This window comes from Eulemur rufifrons, chromosome 8 (assembly GCF_041146395.1).
Source record: "Eulemur rufifrons isolate Redbay chromosome 8, OSU_ERuf_1, whole genome shotgun sequence".
Classification (NCBI taxonomy): domain Eukaryota; kingdom Metazoa; phylum Chordata; class Mammalia; order Primates; family Lemuridae; genus Eulemur; species Eulemur rufifrons.
The window spans coordinates 27,534,066-27,557,948 of record NC_090990.1 but is presented as its reverse complement, the minus strand read 5'-3'; the positions used below and the strand labels follow the sequence as shown (position 1 = coordinate 27,557,948).

The 23,883-nt window shown below is 41.7% G+C and overlaps 2 protein-coding genes across 2 annotated transcripts; both read right to left on the bottom strand.

Moving 5' to 3' along the window:
• Window positions 1-746: 746 nt before the first annotated feature.
• On the bottom strand, window positions 747-5,904 carry NDUFS5 (NADH:ubiquinone oxidoreductase subunit S5). The gene is made up of 3 exons (XM_069477725.1): window positions 5,833-5,904; window positions 3,537-3,754; window positions 747-970 (listed from the first exon to the last, which is right to left on the bottom strand). Exons 2-3 carry the CDS (start codon window positions 3,750-3,752, stop codon window positions 866-868), a joined length of 321 nt encoding a protein of 106 aa, XP_069333826.1. The 5' UTR covers window positions 3,753-3,754; window positions 5,833-5,904; the 3' UTR covers window positions 747-865.
• Window positions 5,905-13,056: 7,152 nt separating this feature from the next.
• Window positions 13,057-23,579, bottom strand: AKIRIN1 (akirin 1). The gene is made up of 5 exons (XM_069477724.1): window positions 23,263-23,579; window positions 18,640-18,780; window positions 15,823-15,957; window positions 14,114-14,185; window positions 13,057-13,153 (listed from the first exon to the last, which is right to left on the bottom strand). Exons 1-5 carry the CDS (start codon window positions 23,483-23,485, stop codon window positions 13,143-13,145), a joined length of 582 nt encoding a protein of 193 aa, XP_069333825.1. The 5' UTR covers window positions 23,486-23,579; the 3' UTR covers window positions 13,057-13,142.
• Window positions 23,580-23,883: the final 304 nt, after the last annotated feature.

The window sequence follows — 23,883 nt, the reverse complement described above, 5'->3', positions numbered from 1 at the left end:
GGTGGTTGCCAGGGGTAGGCAGGAGGGGGTAGTTGGGTAGAGAGTTTCACTTTTGCAAATAAAAGAGTTCTGGAGATGAATGGTGGTGATGGTTGCAGACAATATGAACACATTTAATGCCACAGAACTGGACACCTAAAAATGGCTATGGTAGTAAATTTTATGTATTTTGTGATAAAAAATTTGGGAAAAAATGTTACAAGATACCTGAGGTTTCAATTATACTCTCAGCACTTAATTTTCTAAGCTTCACACTTTTTACATCTGGATTTTTCTTTTAAAAACATGTTTCTAATCATGTCAATTAGAAGTACTAATATACCACTGATAGAAGATAGCAAATGAAAACAATGGCATTGTGTCTTCAAAATTAAATTATCCGAACTGGGCATTTTCTTAGCCTTAGACTTTGCAGACCTCATAGTAAACACACAACCACCGTCTCTACTGCCCTGCCCCGCAGCCCAAGTCTGTTTTATGGAAAATAAACCAGAATGAAAACATTAAACAACACTGCAACTTCTTAAATGAGTTAACCTATTTAAAGTATCTCATACATAGCAAACTTTCATAAAATATTATTCCCTAGATGCTCATTTTTAAGAACAGATAAAGGCATTTTTTCAAGTTAAAAAAATAAGTTGTTCTTTGTAATGAGACTGTTGAATAAAAAAACCTTTTGCACTGGCAGAAAAAAATAATAATCTCATTATAGAAAAGTATGATCCAAGAGAAAACAGAACAAATAGGATGGAGCAATCCTTTATTTTTACACATTTTGACAAAGAGGTGTTCAGTAAATCATCTTTCCAGTGCAGAATGGAGAATGTGAAAATCAGCCTCCAGCCATCAGTTACTGCTCTGTTCAGGGCCTAGGCTCCCCCTTGCCCAGGTGGTGAGGTGGAGGGGTGTACTTCCCTTCCTTTATTAGCTTATCCCGCTGCTTCTTGATGGCACTCACACGCTGCATCTGTCAAGGGAAAAAAGCATTTAAACTAGGGGAAGATATGCACCAGTAAGTGAGGACTGGAGAAACAGCCAGATTTTGGTTTCACTTTTAAACTATGGAAGGCTTTTCATCCTAGAGGGCCTCCAAGATGAAGTCTACCTTTAAAGAATTAACTTGAAATCACTTCCCAAACTTTTTAATAAATTAATTTCTGGTATATATAATACCTCTTTGAAGACCAATAACTAAGATGTTCTTAATATACACATACAAATACAGATTTTTTTTTTTTTTGAGACAGAGTCTCACTCTGTTGCCCAGGCTAGAGTGAGTGCCGTGGCGTCAGCCCACCTCACAGCAACCTCAAACTCCTGGGCTCAAGCAATCCTCCTGCCTCAGCCTCCCGAGTAGCTGGGACTACAGGCATGTGCCACCATGCCCAGCTAATTTTTTCTATATATATTTTTAGTTGTCCATATAATTTCTTTCTATTTTTAGTAGAGACAGGGCCTCGCTCTTGCTCAGGCTGGTTTGGAACTCCTGAGCTCAAACGATCCACCCACCTCGGCCTCCCAGAGTGCTAGGATTACAGGCATGAGCCACTGTGCCCCGCCTGAACATATATATTTTAAAAAACCCTTAAGAGGCATATTTGTGTATACTAAAATCTTTCAAAATATTAAAAGATCATCGCAGAACTTATATATTCCTGATTGCTCTACATGAAAGTGGCACTGCTGTATGTTAAATCTTTCTCTGAATTAAAGGCAACAACCACTTAGTGTTCTGAATAAAAGCACAGGCTCTGGAACCAGCCTTGTCAGGTTCAAATCCCAGCTCCACCACTATTACTACATGAGTTTAGAAATATCCTTAATTTTTCCTTGACTCAAATTTTTTTTGTTTGCTTGTTTTTGAAACTGGGTCTCACTCTGTCTCCTAGCCTGGAGTGCAGTGGTGTAACCATAGCTCACTGCAACCTCCAACTCCTGGGTTCAAGCGATCCTCCTGTCTCAGCCTCCCGAGTAGCTGGGACTACAGGTGCACGCCACCATGGTTGGCTACGGTTTTTATTTTTCATAGAGACAGGGTTTCACTATGTTGCCCAGGCTGGTCTCGAACTCCTGGCCTCAAGTGATCCCTCCCATGCTGGGATTACAGGTGTAAGCCACCACTCCTGGCCCAAATTTTTAACTGTGTAGTGGGTAAAATAACAGTAACTCATCTCACAGCATTGTTGTAATAAATACATGCATTATTATATGCTGAGAACTTAGAACAGTGCTTGATTCTAATTTCCTGATTCACTAGCTTCTTCGCCAATAGGGAGTTATCTAGTTATTTAGGGTGACCTCTAAAATGGTAGCTTATCTATTCATAAATTCACAGGATTAGGAAATGACCTTAAAGTAACTCTTAAATTTTTCTACAGAAGGAAACCAAGACCAGATGGGAAAGTGATTGCCCAAAGTCACGAAACTAGTGGCGGCAGAACTAGCATCAGAACCTGGTTCTCCTAATCCAGTGTTCTTCCCACCTCACTACACTGCATCCTGTTGGTGTAAATTGTTCAAGATTAGGTAAAATCTTAATCTGACCAATAAATGACTGGGGACAAGAAGAAAAGAAGTAAGATGTATTGTGAACTAAATGGCTGGAAGATGGCTATGAACCAACCACTGTCCCTCCGTAATACTAAAATATTACTCACCTAATGATCAATATTCCTACAGAGATCAATGCAAAATTATTACCTGACACTTCCTCATTCCTTCCAAGTTTGGCTTCATTTTATCCAAATGCCAACAGCAGATGTTAAGAGGTAAAACATTTTTACATTTTGATCCAGATAACTTTGCCATAAATTTAACTGAAAATCTAAACTGTCTCCCCAAACTTCAAGAAGTTGGGAGTAATAAAAATACTTCTATTTGTTATATCTAGAGCACAGAAAAAGGCAAAATCATAGCCTATACCCAGAGATTTCTTCTCTAAGGGAGAATAGGGACCTATATGTTACACAACTCATGCAGCTTCTGAGGAGGTGGATACCATGCTGCTAGCATCCTTTTTTTCCTTGCATCTTTGGTCAGGCTCAACTATAGTAATCTCATTAACATCTCTATCTTCCTCAGTAAAAATGAATCCAGAGATTTGTTATACCATGTCCAATGTAATAGATCTGCAGGGTTAAACCTCTTCTCTAATGAGGGTTCAATGAATTTGAAATATTTTCACCCAAAGATTTTCAAGTACAAACATCCAAACTGGTTGATATTTTTTGCTCTATAGCCTACTGAAAAAATGGAAATATGCATACATGAATTTCTAATCCCGTGGCTACACCAGAGTACAAGCTAAGGAAAATTCAGGAGAAGAGGAAGAACATGGGGAACAATGGGCCATCCTCAGATCTGAAGGCATTTAACTTCTCTGAAATGGTACCAAAGTAGAAAAGGTGTTTCACCACAAAAGCTCTACCAATTCACCCTGGGTAGCCACTGCCCAATGACCAATTAAAAACTCTTAATATTAGCTCCAAAGAAACAAGGGAGTAATTCAGCTTCCACTACCATCACTTCCTCACCGTTTTGTGCCGAAGTAGACATTCAACGAGATCATCATACTCTATCTTGCACTCTTTCGCTGCCCGGGTAGTACCAATTCCATGTGCACATTCTATCCACTCTTTTTCAAAAGCATGGCATCGAGCAGGAATCCTGTGGGGCTGTTCACCACTTTGGATTGTCATCTTACGATCTATGTCAAGCCCCAGCCTTTTCTGTATATCTAAGAAAGGCATGGCTGTAATGGAAGATAAAAAATTAAATAAAATGCCATAAGAATGCAATCAAATGAGAAATTTATAAGAAAAAATGAAATAGTTAATCATGGAAAACAGCCCTTTAGAAAGCTGTGTGATACTATTCTCTCAATTTCTTATCAACAAACTTTTTCATTAAATAGCTTCTTCCAGTTTATGGTAGATGAGCAATGTTTGTGCTTTCACAAAACTCAAGGAAAAGAGAACTAGACCTAAAGAACAAGCCATAAAAATTCTCTGTATACCGGTAAAGTCACTTTTATCAAAAGTCAAAAAAAGTGTTTATGTTTTGATTCAATAATCCCAAATCTTTGACATAGATCTGAAAAAAATAACTGAAAAGAACAAAAAAGCACAAGCACAAAACATTTCTCTACATTTTTCCATCCATTCTTTCCGTATGAACTTGGATGACATTTCTCCTGAGAAACCCTCCTGAATTTGGTGATCCTCTCTAGAGCACCCTCAACTTTGATAGGAGTACCACTGTGCTCCACTGTAATGGGCTATTTACTTGTATGTCTCCCCTGTTGGACAATGAATGCTTTGAGGGCGGGAACCAAGTAGGAGCTCAGTAACTGCTAAGAAAATGAATTTCAAACAACTTAAATGTGCAAAAATAAGGAAATGGGTAATTAAATTCTGGTATCCACTTAGTAGAATATGACATTGGGAAAAAAGGATAATATACATGGCTAATACATAATAACGTTAAATGAAAAAAAAAAAAAAGAGACTACAATAACACCAAAGAAAAACTGTCTTCATAAGAAGACTGGGAAATCCGTGCCACTGCACTCCAGCCTGGACAACAGAGACCCCGTTTCTCTTTAAAAATAAATAAATATTTAAAAATTAAAAAAAAAAAAAAAAGACGACGACTGGAAAGAAGTGCACACACGCACACACAGACGTCAATTTGTGTATGCACGATAGCTTTAAAGGTGAATTTAATTTCTAAAGTTTCTTCCCATTCTTTTATTTTAGAGACAAGAGTCTCACTCTGTTGCCCAGGCTAGAGTGCCGTGGTGTCAGCCTAGCTCACAGCAACCTCAAATTCCTGGGCTCACGCAATCCTTCTGCCTCAGTCTCCCAAGTAGCTGGGACTACAGGCACTCGCCACCATGCCCGGCTAATTTTTTCTATATATATTTTTTTAGTTGCCATATAATTTCTTTCTATTTTTAGTAGAGACAGGGTCTCGCTCTTGCTCGGGCTGGTCTCGAACTCCTGACCTGGAACAATCCACCCGCCTCAGCCTCCCAGAGCACTAGGATCACAGGCGTGAGCCACCACGCCTGGCACCATTCTTTCAGTCATTTACTTAGTAACTACATTCCAGGCACTGAGATTGGGGTAAAAAAGCAGCTCCAACATAAGCACTAGAGATACACACGGGAAATTGGGAACCCAATGTAAGGTACACAGGTGGATAAACAACTCAAAGAAGGAAGCACCGACTCTGCCTGGGAGACTTTGAAAATGCCTTTAAGATCTTCTGATGCTCGTTGAAGTCGGAGAAAGAAAACAAAAACTAAAAAAAAAGTAGAAAAAAAGAAAAAGAAAATGCTTTTAAGATGGGTTAAGAGTTCACCAAGTGAAAATAAGTGGGCACACTTTTCCAGTAGGGCGACAACACAAGTTACAACCGAAGGTGCTGGGTACATTTGGGGGACACTGAGGCTCCAAGAGCAGCTGAAGCGCAGAGTGCACCACGGGAAGAATGAAATTAAGATAAAGAGGTTGGCGGGGCCGATATCACGCAGAGTTTTGAAAGCTGGGATAAGAAGCGTGGACTTTAGGTTAAGAATCAGGCCAAAGCATTAGTCCAGCAGAAAGCTAGGCTAAATTAACCTGGAAAGACACTGGAGAGAGATGCGGTCTCCAGGCTTCGGTGACATAAGCTGTGTGGATGAAGGGGCCTGGGAAAGCAGAGAACACTCCCAGGGTTTGGGTCTGAGATAACGGGACACCCAGCCAGCTATGAGGAAATTTGTTAAAGACATCTCAGAAGGACGGTCCTTAGGCTAAACTGCCGCGCAGACACCGCAGAACCTACCGTCCCGCCGCAGTGCCCTTGTCTCTTTGCGGTCCGCCGCTTCAGGATCACCAGCTTGCGACGCGGACGGCTGCCGCAAAAGGTGCTCGCTTCACGACGTTTGCAGCGCGACGCCGGAAGTCCACCTTCCCTTGCCGTCGCGCCCCGGAAACTATAGCAACCAAGGTCTGCGCCTGCGCACCCGTCTGCCTTGGCTTCCGGAGACTTTGAGACTAAGCTGACCTTTCCTAGGCGAGCGCTTTAGAGAAGGTCTCTAGCCATTAGTGAGTTCTTGCTGCTACATAGCACTGTGCCTAGCACTCTTACGACAGCTGATTGGTGAGAGACTTGACCAAGGCCACACCAGAGAAAGAACATTAGCTGCTTCCTACCCCCAGTGGTGGTTAAGCAGATGGACTGTGAACCGAAACCACGTGGGGTCAAACGTGGGCTCCCCCACTTCTGTGTGACCCTGGGGAAGTTTCTTAACTTCCCTGTGCCTCAGTTTCCTCATCTACTAAGAGAAGATAATAGTACCTATGGTGTAGGGTTGCTATAGAGATTAAATGACATATATAAAGCAATGAAGGCAGGGACTGGCACAAGGAAAGCACCCCGAGGCGGTCACAGTTCTTTGATGTCTCAGCTTATAAAGTTTGAGGATCCACTGCTACCATGCCCGACATCTGTTCCAGAATCTCCAGTGACTCCCTTTGACTACATCAAAGCCTCAGAAATGTTCCGTGGGGGCGGGGGGGGGGACAGAGGGGGGAGCAACAGGGTGTATGTAATAACATTGGGGATGTGGGAAGAAAATAATAGAATATTTGTATCTTTTTATCTAATACTTTAAAATTTCTCTACTGTGTAAATTTTTATAAAGTGCATAACATTGCAGTTGTACCCATAAATAACGTGTAAATAAATATTATTTTGGGGTTTGGGCTGAACATTTTTTTAAAGTGGTGTGCTATCAAAAAACTTTTAGAGGCTGGCACTGTGGCTCACTCCTGTAATCCTAGCACTTTGGGAGGACAAGGCAGAAGGATCGCTGGAGCCCAGGAGTTTGAGGTTGCAGTGAGCTATGATTGTGCCATTGCACTCTGGCCTGGGTGACAAAGTGAAAATAACGTTTCTAAGTCGGTCCTTCTCACTTTTCCAGCCTCATTGCCCAAAATCCCCTGCCTAATGGCTTGCTGTTCCAGTATATTCCAGGAAAAGTCCTGCAGTCTGGTCTCTTTGCCCTTTGATTCCTTTCCCCAGAATTGACACTACCCTTAGCCCCATTTTGCATGCCCGATTCCTGCTCTGCCTCAGGACTTTTGCATAGGTTTTTACCCCAAATAAGTTAACTGTCCCAAAGCCGAGGACCACTCACTCTAGATAAAACTGCTAAGGTCTCACAACTTAGTGGTTTCGTTCAAGCATTCCAATTTTCCCCTGCCCCCAGCCCAGCACATACATACTCTGCCTGAAATCAGAGTTTCAGTTCAATTAGAATTTCCTGAACACCAGTCTGCCTTGGCCTCCTAATGTATGCCCAGCAGAATAGTGGATTATGGAATTTGTAAGTGAAGGCCCTTGCCCACAAAGTACCAGTGGCAAGGTATCATCACCCTTCCAAACCCGCAGGCGGGCACAGTGGCTCACACCTGTAAATCCTAGCACTCTGGGAGGCCGAGGCTGGAGGGTCACTTGAGGTCAGGAGTTGACTAATCCCTCCTCACCCCTTTCTTATTTGTTGGTGGTATCATCTTCCAAGCCACTTAGGCAGGAAACCCTGGAGTTGTATTTTGCCTTTCCTCCTTCTTTCATCTAGTATTTAATTATGGCCTGAGTTCTGTCAAATATTCTGATTTATCCCTTCCTTTCTCCCAGGTCCTCACATCAATGTCTTGCCTGACTAGTCATCCTAAAACACAGATTTCACTGTATCACTTAGAGATACCGTGCAGGATTAGTACAAAGATGGGCGATGCAAATGCCTCCAGGGCCAAACAAGGCTATCAGGAAATGACAACAAAATAGGATGATAAATGGTGACTGATGCTTGCCCTTAGTTTGAAGGATGGAAGGAGTGGTGGGAAATGTGACAAGCTGGAGAGCGTATGTTCTGTCTAAGGGCAGCAGCTCAGCTCAGCTCCAGCTCCATCTTACGAGAGAACCAGGGGCCCAAACTGTCAAATCTTCAAATTTTTCAAAGGAAGGTATAAATCTGTTGTTATTATTTAAATGTGAAACCTCCCACTTTAAAATGTGGGGCAACTAATTTTCTAAAAATTGCTGGCCAAACAAAACGCAGATAGGAAGTTGCCATTGGGCTGCCAGATTTCAAAACTTAGATTTGGGTAAAATGGAGGCAGCCAAAAGAATTTACTTTCATCTCTGATGGTCTTTTGCACCCAGTCTTGCTCCTTTCTCATTCACTTTTTTTTTTTTTCTTTGAGACTGTCTCACTCTGTTGCCCGGGCTAGAGTGCCGTGGTGTCAGCCTAGCTCACAGCAACCTCAAACTCCTGGGCTCAAGCAATCCTCCTGCCTCAGCCTCCCAAGTAGCTGGGACTACAGGCATGCACCACCACGCCCAGCTAATTTTCTTTATATATTATATATATATATATATATTTTTTTTTTTTTTAGTTGTCCAGCTAATTTCTATTTATTTTTTTTTTTTAGTAGAGCCGGGGTCTCGCTCTTGCTCAGGCTGGTCTCGAACTCCTGAGCTCAAACAATCCACCCGCCTCAGCCTTCCAGAGAGCTAGGATTACAGGAGTGAGCCACCATGCCCGGCCCATTCACTCTTGTATTGTTGCCTTGATCCTTCAAAAAACACTTCCACGGCCCTTGTTGGGCTCTTGAGATGAAGACACAATCAGAATGTTGTGGCATGTGATCTGTTATAGAAAGATGAACAAAACACAAAGGAGGAAGCCATCCATTCTGCCCGGGCTGTGTTTGAGTTATCAATGTTTCAAGAAAAGGTAAAAATTTGGGGGTTTGGCATTGAAAACCCCTCATCCATTTCTAAATCCTCAGATTCCACTGCTTACCGCTCCCACTCAAACTTGTGTTCTCATCCATCCAGAATTGCTCTCAGGCTTCCAAGCTTTGTAAGGAAGTTTCTTCTGCCTGGAATGATCCCACCCACTGGCTGCCACCCTCCCACTGTCTCCCAGGCAAATGCCTAATCCGTCCAGATCCAGTTTATCGTGTGTAAAAGAAAATAAAAATCTCAGGATCACCCCTCCAACTCCTTATTCGAAAGGGAAGGAAACGACTCAGGCAACTATGAAAGATTAGCCCTACAGATCATTCATAAAAGAAATTCGTTGTTGGCCTCTCATAAGCAAGCACATGAAAATTCTATCTAACTTTAGGTCTGTTGGGTAAGCCTAGTTCCTAAAACTAGTCTGATTCCACACTAATAATGAATTATAAGTTTATCTTCTCAGGTGCAGAAGAGAGAGAGGACAGGATCAAACATTCTTCCACCTACCCAAGGACATCTACATAACTGATGCTTCCTTTGCTTCTCTTTTCTATTCTAACATTCGCCATATGTAAGATGTAGATTTTCCTGGGCTACACAAGAATGTAACCATTTTGTCTCATTACCCACCCACCCCCTGCTTTTTTTCCTTTCCATATGCTCTATCCTCCTTTATTGAAGCTCCCAAATGCCCCTTCAGAAAAATAGCTACAGATTTGTCTGTGGTTTGTTTTTCCCAGGCCATGTCCTCAAATTTGGCTTCATAAATCTCCATTGATTATTTGCCTCGCCTCACTTGTTTTAGATTGTCACACACCATTTTCTGTTGAGGAATTTCTAGGCCTTTCTTGGAGTCCTGCCAGCCCTGTAAACATCTATTATAGAACTTGTTAAATACTGATATGCCACCCCCCTCCACTGAAGCATGCACACAGTCATATGTCACCTTGGGTGTCAGTGGCAGGTCTTCCTCCACACCAAAGACCAGAAAATGACAACTACCAAAATGCCCATGCCAGAACTGAGCCTGTGCGTTGCTATGGTACCCACAGGCAGCTGCCTAGATTTGGATGCTCCCTAGGCCACCAGGGACCTGAACTTTGACCACACCCTTCCCACTCTCCCCTCCTTTACCTTTTCTTTGCCTTGCTCTGCATATCCTTTGCTTCATAGGAGTGTGTTCTTAGAACAAAATCAAGGGGCTTTATGTGTAGAGAGGCAAGCCCGAGTTGTCACCTTTTTCCAAGGCTCTGAGTCCTGGTGGAACATGACTAGGCATTCACAGCCAGGGTCACAGCGATCTGTCTTCCCCAACATAGCCTTGCTCCTATTTTCAAAGCATAACAGAGCAAGGATCGAAGTCCTAATCAAAGGCCCTCAGTCCCACCCCTTGAGCAAGCCTCAGCTGCTGCATGAGCACAGGGTGTCTGGACAGTCACTAGAGGGACTAAAGTCCCTCTGGGTCTCCATTCACAGGACTTCTGTCCTCAACTCATAGGGTGTTTTCATGTTTACACACCTCTCAGTCATAGCCTGAGAAAAGTTCTAACATTACCCTTCTGCAGATAGACCATCTATAAAATTTAGCACACTGGGAAACTTATTTAGGTCTGTGTCCTGGTACCACATCTGGGAAAGACACTTCGGAAATTCTCCCTTCCACCAACCCAGTAATTCGGCTGTAAGACAGAAACAACAGAGCATAGCAGCAAAGTAATCTGAAAGATAAATGGGTCCCAAGGCCTGGAATATAATGGAAACCAGAGTAGACTAAGTGATAATAAGAATGTGCCATTTGGGGTGGAGGAGACATCAAATTGAACAGGTGAAACAATCAGGAGGCACTGAAGCAAACTGAATTGGGGAGGAACTGTGCCAGGCTCATGGCGGTAGGGGTAACTTGATGTTGGTAAACATTCCATCCCTAGAACTCCCCTTATTTTCATATATAGAGCTGCTTCTTAATTTTAATTAGGCTTCCCAAATGGTATAACTACACGAAGTAAACACACTGGTAAGGCCAAAGGGCCAGTCTACTGTACCGGACATACATTCTCATCAATTAATATAATACACTAAAGTCTGATTTTATAGACCGATGTAGCTTTATTAGTGAGTCAGCATTCCTGAACACATGAGGGTAAACTTGGTAAACAGTAGGTGCTCAATAAATATTTATTGAATGAATAACTCTGCCTTGAAGAAGGGAGCAGAAAGACAGTTGCCATTTGAGTAGGCATTTGTCAAGTGAAAAGGGAATTAATTCCAGGTAGAAGAGCAACAGGAGCACCATGAAAAATGATGGGATGAGTCAGTGCTGGGGACAGTCTTGAGAGGAAAATTTTTCAATAGCGATGCAAGAATAGGTAGGTTGAAGAGAATCGGTATCAACCCACATCCCCCTCAAAAGGAATCAGTAGCAGTTATGGAATGGGGCTGACACCTGACAGTGAGTATGCGCATCACACTGATTGGTAAAAAGACTTCAGTGAGGTAGTATTCCCCAATCCTGGTCCAGCCCTCATGACTTTTGGTGGCCCCCAGAGTTGCCTTTTCTTTGTTTTGGTATAACTATCCCACAGCAGGGCCACTCCCATTATACCACTGCTATGCTCCTCTTCCAGGAACAAGTGACTACCCTGGAAAAAGAAGAGATGAAACCAAATTGCCCTTTAAATATGAAGTAAAATCATTCTTTAATTTAAAAAAATCACGGCTGGGCTTTTTAAAAAAAGCTATAAATCTTCAATGTACTGGGGAAATGCTTATGGCAGCCTCACATAAGTTATATGAATAAACATTATCACAGTATTAAGAAGGCAAGGTAAACAAATAGCTTAAGTATTTTATTTGTTTGCAACTAAGCTTGTTAACACTATATAATGAAAATGTACAAAGAATAATGTTGCAGTTTTTGGTTAGATTTAAGTCAAAGACATTCATTAATAAGGAATCTTCGAATGTGAATATTCCAGAAATTTCTCTAAGCCATCTGATCAGAACAACTGTCTCTGAATATTACCTTACTTTGGAAGGTACTGGCGTACATTTGAATTACACTCAGAATTTTTCAAAATAAGCCCTAATTAAAAAAACTATTCTATATTCAAACTAAAACAATATTAATAGAACTTTCCTTTCCAGAAACAATAATAAAGGAAACAAGGCATTTTGCAAAATGTGGTCCTGAACAAGTCACAGTAAAAAATAAATGTATACTTAACTTCCACCTCCTCAAAACAGAGGCTACTTTCTGTTCCTCAGCCTTGGAAAAAAGGTGAAGAACAGCCTATAAGCAACTTCAGGCAGGGGGTTGCCAAAACAAAGCTCAAGCAGTTGAACATGGACACCTCAAAAGAATCTGGGGGAACCTGACCAAAGGATCCAAATTCTATTTTTAATAACTGATACAAAGGTGAAGTGGCTCCTCCCAAGTAGCAGTGCTGCCAGGGCCTGGCCGAGCCCCAGGCCCATGCTCACCTATGTTATGCTCCCGAGCAAACCCTGATGCTCCTGCTGCAGGGGAGACCTTCTCCCTTTAGAGGTTCAGTGTCCAGGGAGCTCTTTGATTGTGTAAATGAGGTGAGCACTGACTCCACGTGGGTATTTTAAGGCTTGGAGTCAAAGTATTTTTCTAACGCAGCCAGGTAGAGTCCATGTGTCAATGGCCCGTCTCCAGTTTGTTCTAACTTCTCGCTGCACATTTGTAGATGTAGGACCGCAGACCTTCGCTATATCATCATAATCACATCTAATGTCCATCCTAACTTATGATTCTGTGCCTGGAAACAGTCCCTGTATTTAACAATAATACCTACACATAAAACAATCCACTGTTACAACTTATATGGTCACAAAACATTAATGATCTTCTGTAGACCAAGCAAATGTTTTAAACCATAATTGTCGTGCATCAAATTCACAGCCAGAATCCCCAAGACCAAAAAAAAATTTGCACAATACAAATAATAACTTAAAATACACATACACACATATACACACATTCTCACACACACTTCTTACAGAACTGTGCTTGGGGAAACTCCATTTGTTGAGTGCCACTAAAGGCATATTTTGCTAAACTGCTGCTCCAGGTATTTTTGTTTGGAAAATCTATCACAGTAGGGCACAGCTGTTTATTGGATGAGCAGAAAAGAAAGATATGCTTGTGGCAACCAGAAAGTTTTAAGGTCTTTCAAGTTGTATAAAATGGACCTGCAGAAACGTTTAAGTGTTCTCAGGATGAAAAGTTGGAGCTGAAATGTGGTATCAAACCAGTTGCAAAAAGTGTACAGCAGCCATCTCTTGAGGTCAAACCTGGTACCCAGTTATGCAACAAAGCTTCAGGACACATCTGTAAATTAGGAATAAAAAACAAAAAGCTTAAGAATACAAAAAATGTAGCGTCATGCTTTTTAAAATATTAACAGTATACGTCACAAACAGCATGAAGGATATGAGTTGCCACTTAAAAGGAACTCAACCTCAACAATTTAAGAAACCTGACTCAAATTCAGCTAGATATACAGCTGTTTACAAATCATGTCTTGTGTTAACTGGTAGTTGCAAGATGTTTAGAATAAGAATTCCTGACCATGCACTTGATAAACTAGTTTAAGTAATCAACTTTCATATATTAACAATTGGGGCTGGGCACAGTGGCTCACGCCTGTAATTCTAGCACTTTGGGAGGCCGAGGTGGGAGAATTGCTTGAGCTCAGGAGTTCGAGACCAGCCTGAGGAATAGTGAGACTCTGTCTTTACTAAAAATAGAAAAATTAGCCAGACATTGAGGCATGTGCCTGTAGTCCCAGCTACTTGGGAGGTTGAGGCAGGAGGATTGCTTAAGCCCAGGAGTTTGAGGTTGCTGTGAGGTAGGCTGATATCACAGCATTCTATTCAGGGCAACAGAGTGAGACTCTGTCTCAAAAAAAGAAGAAGAAAAAAACAATTGGAACTATCGTTCTGGAGCAAATATAGATAACAAACAAATTGGTACTAGAGTTAAACCACCTAGGTTCAATCCTGGCTGAACTACTAGGATATGAGCTTGGGCAAATTATATAACCGCTTTAAATGCTATCCTTACCTGTAAAATGGGGCTAATAATAGTCCCTCCCTCAAAGGGTGACCATGAGGATTACAGAAGTTTTGGTATGGATTTAAAGGGTTTGGCATAATGCTGGGCACTTAACTATTCTTAGCTATTATTTTACTTCACAGGAGCTTTTTGCTCTCAAGAGACAAGATATTCAGTGTCGAAACCTTGTTCTTGGAACTTGGACAATTTAAAGAAAAACTAGGCAATACTTACAGCTTGTTGGCCTTGTCCCATACCGTCGCATAATCTGATCATGTGTAAATTTCACAAAAGATTCATATTGTTCTGTGAAGAGAAAGACAGTATATATTTATTCCCAGAAACTCCCCCCATTTTTTCAAGAATCAAGTGTCAGGATCACATCCAGCTTCCCAGTTTGAATTCTTCACCCTCTTAAGCCCTGTTTGTATAAATCACTCTGAGGTCAGATCCTTCCTGTTAGATCCCAGAGCCAGATATCTGGCTTCTAGATTGGATACAATTATCTATAATAACATTTTCATAATAACCTCTCCCCTGACATGACTCCACCCCTACTAATGGCCTCCCAAGACAGAGAGGTATGCTCACTACTACAGGCCAGCAAATTTCAGCAAATCTCCTATGGGACTTGAAGCTCTTTCCTTCCTATAAATTTCAATACACACACTGAGTGAAAAACATGAGTGGGAAGCGGTGTGGGATGTCCGGAAAGCTAAGAGAAAATTTTATGCCATCTAATTGCAGACAGTTCTACAGAAGCATCACCTTCTAAAGGGAAACTCAGTAGAAAGCAGCCTCACATCTATGAATAGAGAAGTGACTTAGAGCCAGCTGATCTGAACAATATTGGGGTAGAAGAGGGAATGATATACTAGAGGTCCTTCTTATTTTTATTTTTGTAAGAGACAGGGTCTCACTCTGTTGCCAGGGTGTCTCGGGTGATTCTCCTTGCTTCTGCCTCCCAAAATACTGGGATTATAGGCTTAATGGCCTAGAGCTTCTTCTTATAATACATATTAGCATATTAAAGGATCAAAGAAGTTCTACAAAAAGGAACCCATGTACTTTGCTTAACCCAACAGTTGCCAATATAAAGCAGACCAATTAACATTCTGCAGAACCATGTTGTGTGGGTCTCCAGATTAGGAGACAACACTGTTACAGGCGGAAGGAGTGCTTCTTCACTTCTCCCTGGTAAGTACACAGCAGCATAGCATGAAAGTTGCCCATAAATTTCTCAATTACACACACTGTCACACTAAGCAACAGATCTTCAACTGTATCCCATCAATGATAGGGTACAGATAAGGACTTTAATCACATTAATCAGAAGAGGAATATGATGAGATCTGTGCTTAATATATAGCACTGCGTGTTTAATGTGGAACATCATCCACTTTTACTCAACAGATACTACTTTCTATTCCTGATTCAGATCCCTTCCTTTCACGGAAGGCTCTACTTGTTGCCATCACTGATCACCACCTTTGTTATCTAGCCTGAGCTAGCCTTGATTTACCCTATTATACCTCCCAAATCACAGGATGTCCAACACCCCCTCTCATCCACTAGGTGACTCCCAGTAGGAAGTTTGAATATGTTGACAACACAACACTCCACCCAAACACCAGTTGAAATGTTAGTACCATATCCCAACCAACAGTTTACCTGCCAGCTAGCCTAAATGGCCTACTCAATGCCTTTATTCATATGGAAAATTCTTGTAAGAGCTTTTTTAATCTCCTTTCAGAAATACAAATGGAAAGTCTTTCCATATAAGGTGTACATGACAAATTCACAATCAACAAACAGTAACCTCAATACTCACAATTCAATAAACCCTCTTATGTGAAAGCCCTAGTCTCTTTTTCAAATTTAACTGGGGTAATTCTTACTGAACCCTATTTAACAACAATGGCATAGTTATTGCCTCAGCATACCTGCTAGTTTGGTATTGAGGATTTGCTCATATTCCTCCCGAATCTTATCTTCATAGTCTTTTAAGAGACGCTCACATATTATTCCAACTTGTCGGAGGGTAAAGGTGGGCTGGTCCTTCTTCATCCAGGAGGTACCTGGGCAAAAGATAAATGTGGTTTACACAATATAATCTATTAATAGTTCGAAGATTTAGAATTAACAGCTTCATATAAACAGCCCTCAAGATACATAAAAACTGTTTAGAAAAATTTCAATTTTCATTACTTTATGTGTAATATTTTCACAAAATACTTTCGGTTTCCTCCACTTGTTTTACAAAGCCAAAGGTAAATTAAGAAGTAGGAGGAACAACATATATCTAGTTGTGTTAGCTGATCTACATACAGAAAAACAGCTCTGATCCCCTAACAATCTGAGCCCATACTCAATGACGACTTCGTAAACGACAAGAACAAGTTTAAAGCTGATATAAAACCTCTAGTCTGGATTAGAGAAAGTAGATTCATAGCATGAGAATGACCAAGATCTTTTGAGATAATCTAGACCTATGTTTAAACAAGAAAGGTGCATCATAATTATCTGTAACATTTACAACAACAAAATAAGATACACATTCTGATTTAATTCTGGGGAAGGGCTTGGGTATCTTTTATTTTAAGCTCTACAGGTGATTGTGATAAAAAATGGGAAGTTTAAAGCTCAGGAGAAAAACTGTTAGCAAAGTCATTAACCTTTAAGGCCATCAAATCAAGTTCTTAATAAGTTCAAGCATATTCACAAAGAATTTCTTTTCTCTCTCTCTCTCTTTTTATGGAGACAGAGTATTACTCTGTCGCCTGGGCTAGAGTGCAGTGGTGCCACAGGTCGCTGCAACCTCAAACTCCTGGGCTCAAGTGATCCTCTTACCTCAGTCCCCTAGGTAGCTGGGACTGCAGGGTTTGTACTATGACTAGCTAAATTTTTAAAAAAGTTTTTTGTAGAGATAGGGTCTTGCTGTGTTGCCCTGGCTGGTCTTGAACTCCTGGGCTCAAGCGATCCTTTTGCCTTGGCCTCCCAAAGAGCTGGGATTATAGGCATGAGCCACTGTGCCCAACCAAGAATCTCTTTCTGAAGTATGCAATCAGGCACTACACATCTCATCCTAGATCACTTTTGAATTCAGGTTGAGAAGAGTGAAACGTTCATAAAATAGTAAAGTTAGAAACCAAAATATCCATTGGAATGCCAGAAAACACAGAAACCTAACATTACAAGAAAGAACCAGAACGTTTGTGGTAGACACTATGGATTCCTTTGCCTAACCACCTATTGTAACTTCCTTCTAGTTTCTCCTCAGTCTTTTTCCCAGTAGAGGCTCTGAAATTCAAACTATATTTTCCAGACTCCTTGATAGCTAAGATTTCCGATGTGACTAGGTTCTGCCAATCAGATTCACTCACAAAAGCTTTGAATTCAGTAGTGAGATAAATGGAGGGATAAGCTTGCACCAGGCATCTATTTTGGTGGTGAGGCTAAAGCAACAGCAGCCTGGTTCTAGAGCTGACAACTGGAGAAACAGATTCCACAGGTGGCCTTCTGATCATGATTAAAAAAAAGCAGCCCTGGTGGTACATAGCCCAGTTCTGAGGTGTTCCTGAAAGCTTAGATTACAATCTTTTTCTTCAGCCTTCTTAGTTAGCCTGTAAGCTATTCAACAACCTGAAACAAATAATTTTTTGCTTAAGCTAACTAGAGTGTATCTTTTTCCCTACAAATAAAACCTGACCCAACCATCTAGCTAGTCATACCCATAACGTATTCTATTACTTCAAAATTATATTACTAAAATCTCAAGATTGCTAGTTATAACCACTGAATGGTCTATCATTTATGTATGTGCAAGAGCAATTAGAAAGAAATGGTGTTGTTCCAGAGCTAGGACCATAAGGAAACAATTAAAAAAAAAAAAAAAAAACTTATTGAGGTTAAATTAACATAAAATAGAATTAGCCATTTTAAAGCAAACAATGGTATTTAGTGCCAAAATATTCCCATCACCACAAAAAGTATAACTCCTCACCTATTAAGCACTTATCTTCCCATTCTCCCCTCCCCCTAGCTCCTGGCAAACACCAATTTACATTCTGTAAGGAGACAATTTTTAAATCAAGGTAACTTTTAACCCTTAGAACTGTTAAAAAGTAAAGTACTTTGTGAGGAAACATTCTCCCCTACTGTTAAAGTAGACAGAGTTCACCATCACTGGAGATGTTCTAACACTGGGCTGTTGAACCCCAACAGCAAGCAATATGGCAGGCAAGACTGGTTTCCTACATGACCATGAAGATTCTCTCCAACCTTGAGATTCTACTTTTGAGCACATCCTCTCTGACCTCCTGGCAATGATGTTACAGAGCAGCACTGTCCAACAGAATGTTCTGCAATAATGGAAGTGTCCTATAGATCCAATAAAACAGCCATATGTGGCTTCTGAGCACTTGAAATGCAACTGCTGCATCTGAGAAAATGAATTTTTGCATTTTATTTAATTTTAATTAATTTTAAATTAAACAGCCACACATGGCTAATGGCCACAGTATTACACATTGCAGTTATAGATGAGGATGCTCTTGTATTGGTTAGATGGAAGCACAATCAAATCAATCTAAGGTATTTTCCAGTTTTATGACTTTATGGTTTTAAAAGTATTTATAAGTAGTAATATAATGTATCCACTTTACCAATTTTATTAGAGAAGATCAATTCTGGATTGGGAAACCATCATAAGTACGATTTACAAACTCTTAAATGGATTTTGCACATCAAAGCAGGCTTACCTGGAGAACTAGGTGCTGTGAGTGCTGAGGAGTGAGGTTGACTTTCCGAAGCACAAGCTTCACTCTGATTGAGAACAACTTCTAAATGTCTCCACCTCTGATAACGACTATATTCTTGTTTAATGTTCTGAAAAATTTGCTCTAATAAAAAAGAAACAAACTTGAGCTTTCACTTTATTGTGTCATTTCTTCAAACTTTCTTAACAAGTGGGAAGAGACAAGGAAGGTCTTTCGATTAGACTTTAGCACGTAGGCCTCAATCTCTTCGCTCCCCCCATACAAACAAGTACAATGTTTATATTGCATAAAGCATTCCCCCTCTCTAGCCCCAGAGACAGTGCACTCTTATTGCCACTATTTTCAACAATGCATAAAATAGTGGCTATTTTGGCATAAGCCATCCTGAGTTCCCTTCATTCCTGTGGCAATGAAGACTAGATCTGCCCTTTGCTGGGTGATTAGTACAATTTACAGTAAAAGAAACCTCCCATTACCTAATGGGGTGCTATTTTTGATTTCCTTTAAGTTTTATAATTTCTCAAACTAGGGTATTAAAGGGGAGTCTCCTACCACCCAAGGTCTTCTAACAATGAAGCTCTTGTCCCATACAGGACTCTTAAGATCTTTGGAAAAGAGGACAGCAGAAACCATTATGTTCACAGCTGGGACACTAACTAACCAGGGAAGAGCTGAGGTTCATTGCTTGGGACTGATGATCAAGGCTTAGAAAAGAATTCTGATCCTTCAAGAGGCAATATTTGGTGGAATTCAGATTACTGTTCTGAGTCAAGGTAATCACAAACCAAATTTGCTAACACTATTAAAGGGAGTCCAGGAAACACAAATTACTAACCACTTTGAAGTACACTCCTAGAGACAACAAAGAAATTGAAAGGATGTGGTTTTCAAGTTCTTCATTTTTGTAGTATAATACTGTATTCACTCTCTAGATAATAAAGTCTCCTAAGAAAAAAAAGAATTCCAGAAAATTGTATCCACTCTAACTCTTATTATTCTAGCATATACTTTGCTATATTTTCTTAATGGTGGGAGATGTTAATAATGCCACTTTGCTTCTTCCTAGCTGTTTGTCTGTAACCTTGGGAAGTCATTTAGGACCTTTAGTCTAGTTGAAGAACTAAATGTCAAATGCCTATTTGATAAGGTAGTGAAAATCAAAATCAAAGATAATGATAACACCGTAACAAGTGACAGTCTGGACCAGGAACAGACATGAACTTTAAATGGCTCCATACATAGTTAAATTCCATAACTGTCAGCCTAAACACTGGAAAAATGCAGGATTAGCAATGCACAATGCTTGCCTTTAAGAGTGCTATAAAGTTCATATTTATGAAGTTTTCACTTCATTTTTAAAATATATTATTCCTCAAGCGCATACTTGCCAGATTCAAGACAAGGATGTAAGAAATTGCAAAGACTTGAAACAAGAAAGGACAAGTATGAGGACATGGGAACAGAAGGTCTTTGATAAACCTCTAACTGCCTCCCGTATGGTAAAGTGAACAAATGGAAAGGTACAACTTTGAGGCTGGTAGAAGGACTAGCAAGTCCAAGTAGATATGATTTTCTTTCAAATAAGGCCACATAAAATAGGAAAGTTTTAAAAAAGAAAAATGCAAATCTTTTTAACAGTGGATAATAATTTTAATCCTTGCCTCCGACTATAATATGAAGTTGTATTTCTCGGTTATGTCAGGCTAGGCCAACCCTCAAAACTCTACAGTGGTTCCAAGCTGCTACAGACCAAAATTCAACCTCCTGAACATGGCATTCAATGCCTTCCAAGACCCGACCCCAATTTATTTTCCCAGTTCCATTTCCTACAACAATCCAGTTAACATTAAATTATTCTTTCCTTATTTTGTGGGTTTTCTAGCCGTTGCTCTAGTAATTTCCCTGTGTTTCAAACGAGGCTGGCCCCCAAACATTACTCAAGACTCAGCTAAAATGCTATCTCAATCCAGAAGTTACTCCCCAACTCTCAAGTCATGATCAATTAATTGCTTTGCATCTAGACTCACACTATATTTACAAACATCTCCCTGAGGTCAGCAACTCCCATCCATGCCTGGCGTCCACCCAGCACTCAATAAAAATTTAAGCGGTAAAAGATTTAATTTTATAGGACCCTTCCACAAAAAATGCTAAGCAGGTCAAGTATCTCTTATCTAAAATGTTTGAGATAGAAGAGTTTCACATTTTGGAATATTTGCATCATCCTTACCAGTTGAGCATCCCTAACCTGCAATCTGAAATGATCCAACGAGTATTTCCTTTGAGTGTCATGTTGGCAGCATTTGAGCATTTCAGATTTCAGATTCTTGGATTAGAGATGCTCAACCTGTATTATACATATCTTTTTATAAAGTGAGGTAAAAACAGTTTCTTGACCAATTCTGAGAGTTTACAACCCTTCAGATAACAACTGTGATGTTATAAAATGAAGTCATTGATTTTTAAACTCTCTTTTCCATTAGTTGGTTTATTCTTTCTATTTGTATAGCAACAATTTCCATCCCCATTCTTCCTTTTTAATCAAAAAGACATCTTTCACTTAAACCAAAGCACCAAATAATGATTAATATTTGTACTTCTGTCATAATAGAGCCATATTCTAATAAGCATTAAGAAACATAACTGAAATGTTCACAATGTCAGGTTAAAAAGAAAAAGAAACATAACTGATCAATCTTTACAAATGAATATTTTAGATAAAATATTTTAACACAAATAACCAGGAAACTAGTTTACATGATCTTTGCAAAAATTAGATTTTAAGATTTAAAAAAACAGTGGCCCCATTATAGCATTCTGCCATATTCAGACTTCCAAATACATTCAATGATCACGGCCGGGTGAGGTGGCTCACACCTGTAATCCTAGCACTCTGGGAGGCCGAGGCAGGAGGATTGCTTGAGGTCAGGAGTTGGAGATCAGCGGGAGATCAGCCTAAGCAAGAGCCCATCTCTACCAAAAACAGAAAAAATGAGCCAGACCTGGTGGCATGCGCCTGTAGCCACAGCTACTTGGGAGGCTAAGGCAGGAGGATTGCTTTCCCCAGGAGTTTGAGGTTGCTCTGAGCTAGGCTGATGCCACAGCACTCTAGCTGAGTAAGACCCAAAAAGATTATGTGACTATCTCTGGGTATCTGCAGGAGCCCTGGAAGAAAAAATTATCACTGCAAGTAGAGACACCTATGCCCTCCCCACCCCCACTTTTGAGGGCTCTTTAAAAAGAACTTTTGAAAACATTATTTCATTCTGTACATAAGGTTATACAACATTGAGTGGCCAGGGAATTTAAAGTAGAACAGAGTTCTTTAACAGCAGGTTAGTCAGGTAATGGATGAAAAACTTGAAGAAATGACTCTATTGGATTTAGCAAATACAAGTGGAAAATATGATACAGGCACAGAAGGGTGGGCCTGGAGGAAAGAACACAGGTACAGTTTGAAGAAAATATATAAAAGACAGACTAGGTGAGATACGGGTATAGGTGATAAATCCTTTGAATTCCTGGATAAAGTTGAGATGAACACCAGTAAGCATATAAAGACTGGGAGGGCTCCGATGGGGGCAGGAATCTTGCTGTGAGGATGAGGGCCTGAAATCTGCATTATGGATATGCAAAGTAAGGAGGAAATGAAACCTAATGGCCACTGGTAAGTGAAAAGATGTGAGGAAAGAATGATTTTAAAGTAATCCCAGAGTTTTTCCTAAGGTTGAGCAATAGAAAAACACCCAAAGAATGCCTGGCCAAAGTCCATTTCTGAGACCCCCCTCATTTCTGGGAGCCCTTAAAAACTGCTGAATATTAATGCTGATGCACTTACTCCTCTACTCCTGAACTATGATTTGGTATCTTTACTGTAAGATCAGCCCTCCCTTTTCCTTGGCCAAAGTGGAATGCCTTACTGAAGGAGAGTCCCTGTGTTAAGGAGAGTTGACTTTTTGCTTCCAGAACCTCGGTACGGTGAAGGATTCTCAAATTCTAGCTAACGACCTACCGATTTCAAGCCATATATGGTACAAGACAATAGCCATACAATAAAAGAACACGGCCAGTCCCTCTGAAATGGTCAGGCTGAAATCGGATTCCCTGATTCTTCCGGCAGCCTCGGGTCCCTAAAGACTTCTGGAAATAGGTCTCCTTACAAGCTACAGTACAGTGCAGAACAGCACATACTCACGCCCCTTCCCAGTAACCCGCCCCCACCCCCATCCTCAAGGCCGGGTTCGTGAGTAGAATCCAATTTTCCATGGCCCACTGGATCTGCGGGGCGGCTCAGTGCAGGCCCGGGCAGCGGAGGCAGGAGGGGTTTCAGGGACGGGGAGGGCCCTGAACGGCCAGGGGTATTCCCATCTTCCTCTTGCTGCCCACCCCTCCAGGATCTCCAGCTTCAGGAAAACCGAAAACCGACAGTGGCTCCACTACCCCTCCCGGATATCTCCCATCCCCAGAAGCAACCAGGCCCAGCGGCACCCCAGTTCCCTTTTCTCAAAGCAAAGATGGGGTCGTGGGTGAATTGGCCTGGCGTTCATAGCCCCCCCAATATTCCTGGGCCTGGCTTCCTGCCAAGCCCGCAACAGCGTAGGTTACCCGGAGTTGGAAGGCGCCGCTCGCTGCCGGGCGGGGCGGGCTGCTGCATAGTCGGCTGTGGGGTCTGTGTCTGAAGCGGCGGCGGTGGCGGCTCAGCGTCCGGGGGCCTGAGGCCCGGAGTGGAGCCGGGGAGAGGGGCGCAGCGCCGCCGCTTCGGGGAACCGGGGCTCAGCAGCGCCGCCTCGAACTCCATGGGCCTCTTCAGCGTCGCCCCGCACGCCATGCCGCTGAGGGGCCAAGGACCGGGAGCGGACGGGGCGGTAACTGCGGCCCAACCTCCGGCTCCTCAGCGGGGCTCACAAGCCAAGCCGGCTCCAATGGCGCCTCCAGCACCCGGCAGCGGCGCTGGCCCCGCCTTCTATGACGTCACGGGCGTGCGCCACCGCCCGGCAGAGGGGGGGAAACCGGAAGAGGGCCGGTCTGGGAGTTTGGTCAGCCATGGCCCAGCCCGCGGCGCCCCCTGCTGAGAAAATGGAACTGTCTGGGCGGAGAGCGTGGTCACCAAGCAACATCGGGAAGGTCCCCACCCCCGCCTCCGCCCCTCCCAGGTTCCCATCCCCCACGCTCCGTCCGTCGCGCCCCGGTGGCCCCTTAGGTTTTCGCACCTGCGCGGCAGGGACG